The sequence below is a fragment of the Lissotriton helveticus genome, chromosome 10, assembly GCF_964261635.1.
Source record: "Lissotriton helveticus chromosome 10, aLisHel1.1, whole genome shotgun sequence".
Classification (NCBI taxonomy): Eukaryota; Metazoa; Chordata; class Amphibia; order Caudata; family Salamandridae; genus Lissotriton; species Lissotriton helveticus.
Genome location: NC_136071.1, coordinates 242,578,194 through 242,591,823, shown reverse-complemented (window position 1 = coordinate 242,591,823; position 13,630 = coordinate 242,578,194). Strand labels below are relative to the sequence as shown.

At 44.3% G+C, this 13,630-nt stretch overlaps 1 protein-coding gene across 5 annotated transcripts in view; it reads left to right on the top strand.

Annotated features, from left to right (window-relative positions):
• The window catches only part of USP22 (ubiquitin specific peptidase 22), a 502,385-nt gene that overhangs the window by 454,814 nt on the left and 33,941 nt on the right, over positions 1 to 13,630 (top strand). For 4 of the 5 annotated variants that reach the window (XM_078665231.1, XM_078665230.1, XM_078665228.1 and 1 more), the window contains 2 exons: positions 5,893 to 5,984; positions 8,884 to 8,946. In XM_078665231.1, the coding sequence (XP_078521357.1) occupies positions 5,893 to 5,984; positions 8,884 to 8,946 (155 nt within the window). Of the gene's footprint in view, positions 1 to 5,892; positions 5,985 to 8,461; positions 8,586 to 8,883; positions 8,947 to 13,630 lie in introns of those variants that run through there. The other variant, XM_078665232.1, reaches the window with a different exon arrangement.

Genomic DNA, 13,630 nt, shown 5'->3' with positions numbered 1-13,630 from the left:
CTAGATGCATCCATTCCTAACATCATCTGCTATTTGTTGCATCTTTACAAATGCAATCTAGCGTACGCTTCCATTAGGATACACTTATCCACCATAGCGGCTTATCTTCAAAACAGGCAGCATCTCTCTGTTTTCAGGGTGCCTGCCATTAAAGCTTTTCTAGAAGGGCTGAAGCGGGTCATTCCTCCCAGGGCCCCACCCGCTCCAGTATGGAATCTCAACGTGGTCCTCACTAGGTTAATGGGCCCACCTTTTGAGCCTCTACATTCGTGTGAGGTTCAGTTCTTGACATGGAAAGTGGCTTTCCTCATTGCCATCACGTCTCTGAGACGTGTTAGTGAACTACAAGCGCTCACAATACAAGAGCCATTTATTCAAGTCCATTCAAACAGGGTAGTGCTCCGCACTAACCCCAAGTTCCTTCCAAAGGTGGTGTCACAGTTTCATGTCAGACGATTGAACTGCCCGCATTCTTTCCAAACCCTGAAACAGTAGCGGAAAGAATGCTCCACACGCTGGACGTTAAAAGGGCATTGATGTACTACATTGACAGAACACAACACTTTAGAAAGACACAGCAACTTTTCGTTGCCTTCTCAGCACCGCACAAAGGCAACCCTATTTCCAAAGCTGGAATAGCCAGGTGGATCGTTAAATGTATTCAGATTTGTTATCAGAAGGCTAAACGCACTTTAACGGTCCCCCCCAGGGCGCACTCCACACGCAAGTTGGGGGCCTCCATGGCATTCCTAGGTAACATTCCTTTGGAAGACATTTGTAGAGCAGCCACGTGGGCTACACCACATACATTTACCAAACATTACTGTGTAGATGTGCACTCCAAACAGCAGGCAGCTGTAGGACAGGCTGTTCTCAAAACTCTTTTTCAGACTTCTGCAGCTGGCACGGGCGGCCGCCGCTAATGAGGGGACTGCTATGTATTCTATGCAATAGATATGAATTTAGCAGCCCACATGCCTCGAACTGAATATGCTACTTACCAGTATGCATCTGTTCTTGGCATGTAGGGCTGCTAACATTCATATCGCCCACCCTCCTCCCCGGCGCCTGTAGCAGCTGCAGATTACTTCTTGCATTTCATCACTAGCATGGACATCATTTCTACTATCGCACTCCATATTTGCCACAATGGCTAAAAACAATCTGGGGATGGAGTCGATGCCCATGCGCACTGTAGTCCAGGGGAGGAGCCACCTATCTCGTGATACTTCGAAGACTCTTCCAGGACAACAATGTGCAATCATCCGGACCCAACACTAGGCGGCGATCTATGCAATAGATATGAATGTTAGCAGCCCTACATGCCAAGAACAGATGCATACTGGTAAGTAGCATATTCATTACCCTGGTACCCTCCTTTGGACTGTGTATTGTCTCTGTTCCCTCCCAACTGAACATGTTTTGGTGGGCTTTTAGATGACTTTTTTATCTTTAGGCTGCCCTCTTTCCCTTGGGTTACCCCCTCCATAAGACCTTTTGGACACCCTAGTCTTGACTCACTGGTCAGCTTATTTTCCCAATTGTTGGGGAGAGACTGGACCTAGGTCCACCAAATACTGATACAATTTTTTGGAAACAGTTACTTAACAGATGCTTTTTCATTATTTAATTATAAAGGCCATCATAGTCATGCACCTGGTTACCTTTCAACCAGCCACCTAGTGTTTTGACTGAGAAGCCATCAAAATCTACTCTGGACTGACTCGAGATTTTATGAGTCTCCTTGAACCTAAGCCTATACTCCTCAATGGTGAGTCCAAAGCCCTCAAGTAGGGAATCCTTCCTGAGGTAATAGGACTCAGCATCTACGTCAATATGTGTCAGGAGTCTATTCCTGCACTTTCCTGAGAACAGATCCCAGAGTAGAAGGCCCCATTACTTTAGGCTGAATATCGTCATCTTACAAGCCCTCTCAAAGGCTGTAAACCATTTGGTGATATCCTCACCTTCTACATAGTTTGGACATTCCCTTTGAGGAGTTTAGGGTCAAAAGCTTAATCTTTTTCCCTATTTAAAATCTTGCTGCCTCTAAAGATACGCCCTAGGCCCAACTCAGCTATTCTTTTTTCTATGGCCAAAATGATGGTCTCAAGGGCTACTTTAATAGCAAGTTTCTGAAGATCTGGGTCTTCGTCTTCTACTTCTCCTGGGGCATGGTTGGAGTCACTTCCAGTAGGCGTGCTGTGCTGTCCAGGGCAATCTGAGGAATCCTAATCATCATCATCCTCCTCACTGACCGCTACATCCCCTGTAAGGTGTTCTCTTATTGCCAGGCCTCCTATCGTGTTTGGCAAGCAATTCCTAGAGTTGTTTCCTAGTGGGTTAGCTCCAACTGCAACTTCACATTCTTTACAGAGTTTCTTCAGTTGTCCTAACTGAAGTTTCTTGTTGGGGGTCAGATTGAGTTCCTGACTAGTACCCTCTGAATCAGACGTTTAAAAAAAAAAAAAAAGTTGTTGACCTTATTAGAACTTTCAATGAACATTCTGAGACTTTTAGGCCTAAATATTTGTATTCTTTATAAATAATAAAGTTGGGGGACTGGGGGACTTAACACAAGGCCCCAACAGTTATTTTTAAACAATTTAGAAAAAACTTCTAATTCAACCCAAAAACATATTTTCTTAGAGAATTGTTTATTCCTTCGTGGAATCACTCATTTAACAGAGAGGTACAGCAAATTTCAAGTCTGGTATTCCACTGCTACACCACCATTGTAGGAAGATGGCTCTTTATATAGTATACACAAGGAGATGATGGACTGAGTGCTGAAACTTTTCAGACACCCCCGGTCACAGATCTGGGTTGAATCCATCATTGTTCTTTATCTCGCTTCGCCATCCTAGTTTGGACCCAGCCATATGCCCATCAGACTGAACTGCCAGGCCAGGTCCTCCCTGGACCAGAAACAAGCATACTGGAACCGGTTTTGGGGTAGCACCCCTCATCAGCCAGGCTAGTTTCTGGACCAGGGTGGACCTGGCTTGGCAGTTCGGGCTGGACTATTCATTCCCATGAGGCACAGAGTCAAGACTGATTTGCATATGGCTTGGTCCAATCTGGGGTGGCAAAGTGAGCTAAACAACAATGATGGATTCAACCCAGATCTGTGACTGGGGTTAATGTCTGAAAAGTTTCAGCACTCCGTCCATCATCTCCTGTGTTTGCTTTGTTTGGCTTAAGTTGGCAGGGTATGCCCAGACAGGGTCCCTTGCTCACTTTGCCACTGAATTCAAGCTAGCCTGGCTGATGAGTGTTACCCTGAAACCGGTCCCAGGATGCTTGTTTCCGTTCTAGGGAGGACCTGGCTTTGCAGTTCGGGCTGGACTGTTCCCATGAGGCACAGGGTCAAGACTGATTTGCATATAGCTGAGTCTAAACTGGGGTGTCAAAGTTAGCTAAAGAACGATGATGGATTCAACCCAGATAGTATGCCAAAAAGAGGTATGCTGTGTAGAGTCCAGGTATCCCTTATGAGTGGACACAGTATTGTCTAGCAATGCCCAATGTGCTCTATCTTGGATAGTGTGGTCGAGTAGCCTTGGGCTTATTGGAGAGGAGTGTTAGACATTTGTTGCATACACAGAGTCAATAATTGATGCCCACACTCAAAATGGAGATCCATACCGGTATTTTTATATATAAATATTTCGAACCCAAGAACTTCGTAATCAGTTAAGTACTTTTTCATAAGACTTTTAAAAAAAGTTTTAGCAATGTTGCCCACAGTGCATTTTTACGCGTAATGCCTTCTGTGGGAGAAAGAACATTCACTGCATACATATACTTGCAGTGCGCTTCAGTGGGACCCCTTTCGGCCATGAGGTTGTAGAGAGACCAGGACCAGAGTTCCACCAGCAGCTCGGTCTTATCAGCCCCAGTGAGTCTGGGTGCAGAGGTGCTGGACGTGTTGGAAGCCTTGTGAGCTACCTGACAAATGAAGGGGGGAGGTGGCGACCACCTGAAAATAGGCTGCAAAGGGGGACTTGAGGACAAGTCCAGGAGCTCCCAACAGGGGGCTCCGGTCGTGAGGATCCTGGGAAAATGGGGAAACAGTATGTTTACTTAGTCCTGGGCGGCTCGGTGCAGGCAGTTTGTAGTTGGCATCAAGATGCTCAACGTCATCAGTCAGGGCCAGCAAGGGAGACAAAAACGGGACAGCTGGCCCACTTTCTGTTCTGGCCTCTGTGGTGCTGATGTTCCTGGGCAGTGATGTCAATGAAGTTTGAACTAGACTAAAGAAGCTCTGATCGAGTCAAGAATCCAGTACCCCAGGTTTGGTGCCGGAGGGCTCGTGGAGGTCCTGGCGTCTTAAGACTTAGCAGGAAGAAGAATCTGACCTACACAAACCTCTGCCAGGAGGAGCTCATCTTCAATTACTACTTTTTCATTCCTTATGAAACAACACCACAAGATCTATGCATCAGTCCAACATGTGGCTGCCTGCAAACTGCTGGTTTACTCTAATAGTAACCTGTACCTTGAAAGCAATTCAATGTAGACTACCTTTCCAAAGAAATGAAGATAATAACATACTGTTCATAGCATGTGTGACTGTAGATACACCTGCTATGCATACTCCTGTAATCTAGTGTTGGTCTCGAGCGTTGTAAGTTATTTTTTTTTCCAAAGAAGTTTTTCGGGTCACAAGGGTCTCAGTGGTAACTCCACTGTCCGTAGATGCGCATAGTCACCAGCTCCATTTGATTTTCTTCACCATCTTGTTAGGATGTGATCCAGTGTGCTCCCGGTCTCGAGATTCTCGTTTCGGCCTCAAATGTGCTGTCTCTTCAGCATGCTTTTGAACGTGTGGCACCAGATCTATACTTGAGCCCATCGACAACAAGTGACTGGGCCTCTTGGCCTTTGAGGCCTTTTGGCAACCCATTATGCTCGGACCACCCTTCAGATAATGAAGACGCTCCCCAAGTGATGGAGCGGCCCGCTTCAAGAGATGGCACTTTTCTAAATATCCCTGGGCCTACCCCCACGCCATCTGCAACTTGTGCCTCTTGCCAGTACATGAGAGGCGCTGTGACTGCTGCTTGGCGTTTCACAGTAAAAAGACCTTACTCCCGCGCCGAAACTGACGGTCGGCACACCACTGGATGAACCAGTCCTCTTCAGAAACACCAGACATTTTCAGCGAGTCTGATCCCACTGAGTGCTGAAGGGATGTTGGGTGAGTCTCAAGAGCTCCTGCCCCACCAGCCCAGCCCCGAATACAGCTACTCCGGCATTACCAATGGCCAATGATAGGCTAAATAGCATTAAACAACATGTATGCACATGGCATTGTGTGGTTGGTTTCTGCATTTGGTTCTTGACTTCTCTTGAGTGAAATGGAAGTAAACTGTCATAGACCACATGAATTTAGGTTAATATAGCCACTAAAAAGAACATTTGGTTGTCGTTGGTAATTTAAATAAACATCTAAAGATTTTTAAATTTTGTATAACTTGAATCTTGAGGATTTACAAAAAGATCTCTATGCATAATAATTCAACACATGTTTTATATAAACACTCTGAATTTGTTTCATATAACGAACCCCGTCTTTTTTGTAGCTTGTAGCAGCTTTAGAATTGTCTGCACCAGTCTCCAGCACCCCACTTGTAACTATTTTGAGAAGTGAATTTAATTATGCATTGTGATGCAATTCAGAAATGTAACCTGTATATACTCATAGGGTTAAACTATTGTTTACTGTAAAATAGTCTGTGATTAGCACAGACTGATATACATATGTAATTTTGCAACATAAGTAATAGAAAATAAAACGACGAAAGGGGCCCTTTAAGGGGAGATTCTAAGTTTTGCTCTCAACTTGTACTATTCATTTCACAATATGAATATATATTTTGTCTTCAGCGGTTTGAACACTCAGCCAAACTGAGGCGAAAAATCACTACATACGTCTCTTTTCCTCTGGAATTAGACATGACACCGTTTATGGCCTCCAGGTAAGAACTTAGTAGAAATAAAACGCACCGCCGCTGTTTTGGATGGATACTTATTGGGATTCAAATGACCATGTTTTTTGTATCTAATGATCGTTTTTTCTGGACTTCAAGGAAGTAACCTCCTTAGTTAAAGTTCTCTCTAATTTGAATGTATATAAAATGGCAAGCAGGGGGATTAGATTGAGACACAAAACGACATTGTCCTTGTTTGTAGATTGTATGTGGCATTACCATCCTGTGTCATGGTGTCCTTCCCTTTTATTCCCAAAAATATAACTGCTCTCTTCTTGTTCTTATGTTAACATATCTTTCATAGTACTAATTGTGTTGCCATGTACTGTGAATAATAGTTTGAAGATTCTGCAGTATTGACTTTTTTACAAATCTGCATGTTTTAAAATATTCTAGGTTAAGTGAAATCTGTCATCCTTGAAATTACTTTAACAGTAAGCCATTAACATTACCAAAAAAATATTGCATGTTTTAAGTGCAAAGCACAGCAGCTCTTTCTAGATTATTTTTCTGCAAGCTGGTCTGTTTCACTGTAAACTTAATTTTCTGTTTCATTCAAGCATACATCTCCGTATTTACCGTCGCAAAGAGAGTGTTTCTAGTTGGAAAGGTTTATTTTCGTTTGGAAACTCTGGTTCTCCTGATCGATGCCATGGAATCTTTCATGAATTCCCCTTAGCATTTCTCGCATTTTTAAGGCACTTTGCTGGTTCTGTTCTTGTTGACAATGAATGGTTGTTAATTACGCATACTGTTGTTGTTTGTGCTGCATGTCCCACATGTTGTGTGTGCATGTGTGTTGCACTGGGATTCCCATCAGGGCATACCTTGAGTTAGCGGTTTTTTTTAAGGGGGGGGGGGAGGGCGGGGGGGTGTTCACCCTTGTCCCTGCTGATTTTATAGGCAACTGAATCCCATTAGATTGACAATGAAGAAGTGTGTACCAAGCTTTTCTAGAAATTTCTATGTTGAATCCATTTTGGCAGACCGCTAGAATATAGTTATGTGATGGTCCTGGTGGCTTCAACTAGTTCAGAGGCACATCGTTCCCAGAGTTGCTTTGCATGTTGATGCATCCTCGCTTTCAGGCACACGCAACCCATCATCTGCTGAGCTGGGAAACAGGCAGGATTCGGTCTCAAAATCCACCTTCTCACAACCACTCTAGGCTACTACAGTCCTAGATTCTCTGTGTTCTTGCCTATCCAGGGAATGTGTGGAAGGTCTAGCCAACTCCACCAAATGCTCTACTTCCACTATATATAAATTGAAATTTGAATTAATTTGAAAATTTGAAGGCGTTCTGTGACTGGTGCTCATAGAAGGATATACTCAGCAAAGCTCATGAACTGTTACCACATCTATTGGGCATGGTGAGGACTATAACGTACATCCTCAAGAGCACTTTGTGGTAGTGTTTTGCTACAAGAACGTTCCTGGCTATTGCACCCTAATCCTTCAACCTGTGATTGGAGACTCTCTGAAAGTTTGCTGTGGATGCTTACTCCATTTAGGAGCCAGGTGCTGTGGTTAAAGCTTAAAGTGGTGCTGGTGTGTCAAGTCAAAGCTTTTGGAGCCAATTCATGACTCTGATCTAATTGGAAGGCAACCTACCTGGCTGCCACCTCTGGTAAGAAGATAGAAGAGATTCAGCTATTCTCCAACTAAATTTATCGATCAGAATTCACAATGACAAACCAACAGTGCATATAAACTGAAGTTCATACCGATGGTAGTGTCGCCATCATCTGACTCCGGCAGTGTCAGCATTACCTGTCTGTTTCCGTTCGAAAAATAGTACAACATAGGCTGCATGTCACTCAATTGCATACGGACAACCAGGAAAGTCAGGTCTACAATTTTTTCGTTAGTGGCCTTCAGACAGCAGTAGCCAAGGCCTACACATCCTTTTGTCCCATACACTGGATCAAGTTTGCCTACCATAAGGCAGGCAGGCGTATCAATCAGAAGGGTCACCTTGGCCAGCATGCCACCGCTGGACATCTACAAGGCAATCACATGGAAATACTCATGGATGTTCTCCCAGCATTGCTGATTGGATGGTGAGCCGAAGACCAATGCTATATATTGGGGCAAACTGCCGATAAACCAATTTTGTTGATCCTGCAACTCTTCACATATCTTTCAAGAACCTTTTATTTGGTATTTTATTAAATAAAATACCCTAATCTATAGAAGATCCAGTGTTGAAAAGGATAATCAGCTTGCCTCATAAGGTAGCTCTCTAGCTTTGATATTTTTATAGATTCCCAATTGTCTCTCCTAGCCTTACCAACTCCGTGTTTCATTTGATTTGGACTTGATGCTGTCAATTTTGAGTGTTGCTCAGAATTTGATGTGGAGAAGGTGCTAGGAGGTAACACAACATGGCAACGAGTTATGGGTGAAAAAGAATTTTCCTTCTCTAGTCCTTGCCTAAAGGCCTAAAATGTTCCTTTTTTCAGAATGATTCCATTACCATCTTCACATGGGGGTAATATTCAAATGGCCCAGGATTGTTTGAGAATATTGTGGAACCACCTTTACAGGCAAGTAACTTATTATTCTATTTAACTTTTTATGTTTGTGTTAGAGTTTTTGTTAAGTTGGTTCTGATGGACCCACTGTCAATTTTCCACTGATTCACTATATCGGCCTGTGTTTTACAGAATAATGCCTAGTGTTTCAGATGAGAAATGATACTTTTGAATACCAATGCCCTACAGATTGTTTACATACTTTACATATGGATTCTCTTTTTCATAAACTAACCTCCACAGAGTTGAGGCCTTTTTGTTGTAAACATGTTTTTAAAGAAATGGTTTGTCTGTGAACATGAGAAATGTTGTGGTATTTGTGTAACTATCTGTATTCATGTGTATTGCAGTAAAGAGAGCAGAATGAATGGGCAGTATCAACAGCCAACAGATAGTCTAAACAACGATAATAAGTAAGTTTTCTTGATTTTATTGTCCATAACTCATAACCTATCTGTCCTTTAGGTTGCCTTGAGTTGATATTTACCATTGTAAAGCCCAAGAATGTTGCTTTAATCTGCCTCCTGAAAATGTAGCATTACATAATCTCCAGACTACTTTAAGCTGGTAGACATATGATTTATTAGCCAAAAGTTTGGAGTGCAGTGTTTTAACACTGATATATTTTAAAGAATGTTTGTCTTTTTTCTTGAATCCAGATTTTTAATGTACATTTCACATAATTGTATACTATTCAGCTTGAAATTCTGATATTGAAGACCGACATTTTTCTGCAGTGCAAGCAAGCACTGTTAAATTACTGCCACCCAAAAAATAAATTGGCACATTTGTCAGACTGAATTTACCCTCTAGGAGTGCTCTTTTGGCACACACTTCCTTTCAAGAAATCGAAAGAAGGCAGCAGCCAATAAAGTTTTTTACTGGCTATAGAGTACAAAAATTAAAAGGTTGGCAGATACACAGCCAGCATTACAAAAAAGTAAACCTGCTTCGTAGCCTTTGAGCTAAAGACTGTCCTCCCCGACACAGCATCAGCCGTTGGCTTACAATTTAGATTTCTGCCCTATGCAGTTATGATCTGTCAACACTGCTCTGTTCTCCTCCATTTTTCTTTTTATGGTCAATTTATATCTGTTATACGCAACATCAATTAACACTGGTCAGTGTTTCCTTTATTCACAGGCATTTGTGCATGGCCCTAATTTGTAGTAGTATGTTTCTCCACAGGATCTTCAAATCTGTTCTGTTTGTAAACGGCCTCACACGCGGCAAAAAAGTCAGGAAAGGACCCACATGGGGGGGGGGGGCCTATTGACTCTGTGTCTGCGCTCTCTTCTCCAAAACTGCTTTGAACTCTCCATATCAGAAATCCAGAAAATGGGGCCAAAATTGTTGATAGTATTCTTTTCTTTTTGGTTGACAAATTACAGCTACATCCTGAAAGCACAAGAGCATCAAATTGGTTGCTGTCAAGATGGAAGTTGACCATTGGAAGTTATGCTACTCAATGTCAAAGGAAAGGACACAGGTCCATTTGATGTAGCAATACTCATTCATGTGTCGTGCCCTGTTAAAAAAAATTCAGACGAGGCACTGTAGAAAAAGACACTGGCGCAGACTTAGCTGTGGTTTTTATTTTCCTGCTACATGGCAGGCTTTAATACTATACCTCAATTTTAAGAAGGGCAGCAATCAATCAATCAGTACATTTGTAGAGCGCACAGCTCACCCGTGAGGGTCTCAAGGCTCTGGGGGGGGCAGCAATGCTGTTACTGCTCGAACAGCCAGGTCTTGAGGAGTCTCCTGAAGGCCAGCAGCTCCTGGGTCTGTCGTAGGCGGATGGGGAGGGTGTTCCAGGTTTTTGCGGCGAGGTGTGAGAACGATCTGCCGCCGGAGGTCGCTCGCCTGATGTGGGGGTCGGTGGCAATTTTTTACTGCCTATGCTTAGTCCTCCCAGCAAGATTTTCTCCCAAGTTCTCCATGTGAAAATCTCAGATTGGGGTATTGTTGTAGTGTTAACATCTAGATCCCAAATTAGCTTACAAAAACCCAGCTCCACTTTATAATGCCTGGCGGTTTCATCCCTAGAAAGTTTGCCCATTGCCAAAACAGATCTTTCCCTTATTCTGCTAGATCTGGGGACACATTTTGACCTCAATAGACCCCCATACTATGGCATAAGAGCTTAATTGTCATACCCCAGCAACTATTAAGGTGATCCCAAGCTTACACCACTATTAACTGGGGTGTGGTACAATAGGGGAGGCAAGAACATTCCTAAGAAGACTGGCCATCTGACACACTTATAGCACTCTCTCCAATTTGAGAAGATCTCCCATGCTATTTTGGACAACAACAATGCCCTTGAGGCAAAAATAGTTGCTGTCTCCTCTGACTTGACCCTCCTCAGTGGATCATCGGAAACTAGCACACCACATGGATGATGCATAATCCACATTGACGTCCATGCACCCCACGGTGCAGGAACTACAGCAGCTATGTGTCCCAGGGCGGAAGATGCGGAAGGATGCTCGAGATGCAACAATATCCGCGGAGGGGCCCAGTACTGAACCCTTTGAGACATGGATGACAACTGTCCTCGCTAATAAAGTAGTAAAACTGTTCTCCGTAGATCAAGCACATCACATCCCAGGTAGGCAACCGCAGCCTGGAGCACCGCTCCGGACCCTCAATCCCTGCTTAGTTATCTATAGGGAAGCTCATACCCCGGGCCACCGACAACACTGGTGCAACTGCCCTTGAGCCCTGCACACTTGCCTCTGAGGGCTGTAGTGGCTTGTCTCAACTGCCAGTCTTGCAAGCTGGCGACAGCATGTTAGTCAATGTGCTTCATTCTACGGGCCTAACCCTCTAGGACTATGGGAAGCACTGGCCCCCCGCCACAAATGCACTCCATTGTGGACTTGTTTGCTTTATTCTTCTGTTTATTTTTTATTTTATTAGTAGGGGAACTTTGGGCAGAGGTGCACAAGCCCCGAACCTTTATGGGAAATAGCAGTTTCAGGCTTTTGCTGATAGTATTGTTATTTTATCTTACATGAAGTAGACTTTACAGATCATGGTGCAACTCTACACTAACACACAACACAGCTGGCAGCGATGGATAGGGTTTCCAAAAGTTGGAGTACGCTGTACTAACTCTGTGACCTAATACTGTAGCGTCTGACATGCACCCTCACCACACCACATGGGGACTCAGATAGATTGACACACCCCATCGAATGGGTGTGGCAGTCTCTCCAGCCAAGTGATGGTGTCCAAGTCTACCTTAATCACAGCCTGCTTGCAGGTATGGGTGTGTACATCTGGTTGTCTGACCCTGGAAAGCAACATTAAGTTAGAGACCCGCCAGATGATGGTAGTTCGGCTGTGTTGGCTTCAGCATATACATGACAAGGGACCTCTTATTCCTTATTCCCCTTCCATAAAGCTGTAGTGCTTAACTGAAACTCCATACGGAAGTGCAGAGACTGGACTCTGACACTTCGTGGCAGGGGTGACCCAATTGGGTGATCTGTTCCAAGATGGAAAATTCATGCCATTCAAGATGTAATGGATTGTTATGGCATAGGGGCTGGTCACTTTCTGACGCATCATATTATAGAGCGTGTCATACAGACCACCTGGGACACGGAACCTACTCAGTACCCCGCATTGTACACAATACAATCACATGGCTCCACATGCCATGCTATTACCACTCTCAAAACTTCACTTAATTCTGCACCCACAGATTATGCAGTAAGGGTGAGAGACAAATGGAATGAGGTCCTTCCACAGCCGCTCTCGGACAAGACCTGGTCCAAGGTACTACAGTAGGTGAAGCAGGTGTCTTGCAATCTGAGATTCATCTACTCGCACTTCAACTACGTACCGCAGATTTAGCTTTCCCCACAGTTCATTCGGCATATGTTAGCAGCATTGACCCCTGAGTGCCCTAGATGTAAGTTGGCTCCGACAGGGTTTTACCATATGGTGTGGGATTGCCCGGTGTTGCCGGTGGCCTGGTGCGAGATTACCACTATAGTAGCCGAACTTTGCGAAACATACCCTGTCACCCACTCCGAACTCTATTTGCTGGGGACATGTCCCAAAGCCAAGGGGGGGCACTTACATAGGTTCATTGACCTGACCTTTGTACTGTTCAAGCAACATAGCGATGTTGTGGAAGGCACCCGTAGCTCATGACCCCCAGCGATGGCTATCCACATTACTAACTTAGGAGCAAGCCGAAGTGAACACCATTAGGCTCAGAGGGAATTCCATAACAGGTGGTAAGGGCTGGGAAGTCTACTAACGTTGAGGTGTAGAACAACCTTGAAGTTGATATTGTACCCTAGTAATGGAAACCGTACCTCCCTCAGACTCCACACCACGATAGGAGGGTTATGAACGGCTACGCAGCGTACCTGCCTACTCAAACACCCCTGCGATGCACCTCATGCTTAGACCTGTACACTATGTGGCCCCTCACACTCAACAAAAGAGACTACTGCGCATTGTTTTTGCACCAACACTTGGGCCTGACCTAATCCTCTGACATTGCCAACCTTCATACGATCAACAGTTTTTTCTTTCCTCTTTTCCTTTGAATACAGATTCCACTGTTAAAGCTTTTTTTGATAAACCAGTTTTATTGAGTTTGTGAGTTTGAAACACCAACAGCAGGGCTTAAAACAGTTAGCTAAAACATATACCATAGAGCAACATAATATGTCCGATATGGCGGAGGATTGCCGCCCGCTTGCTTCCAGCAGAGCTGGCACACACATTGCTAAAATGTCACAAATACCATTTTATCATGTGGCAGACTCGTGCTGCTACAGCACAAGGGCAGGGGATGGGGCTGATTAGTGCAGTAGCACATTACGTCCGCCCCCTGCCAGTGCGGATGAAAGATTGTCCGGCTGTCTACAGCCGACCAATCAGACCTGCACACTTCAGAGCCCGCAGCCTCAAAATGAGCACTGGTTAGACAGCTCCAACCATTCTTGGATTCGTGTGGCACAAGGGGAGAAGTCCCACCTTTCCGCCAAAGAGTGTCAGAAAAAGTGAGCGACTGCAACCGGACCCTGTGGTCAGCAACATACTTTTGGTTAGTTTCTTGGGCATCGC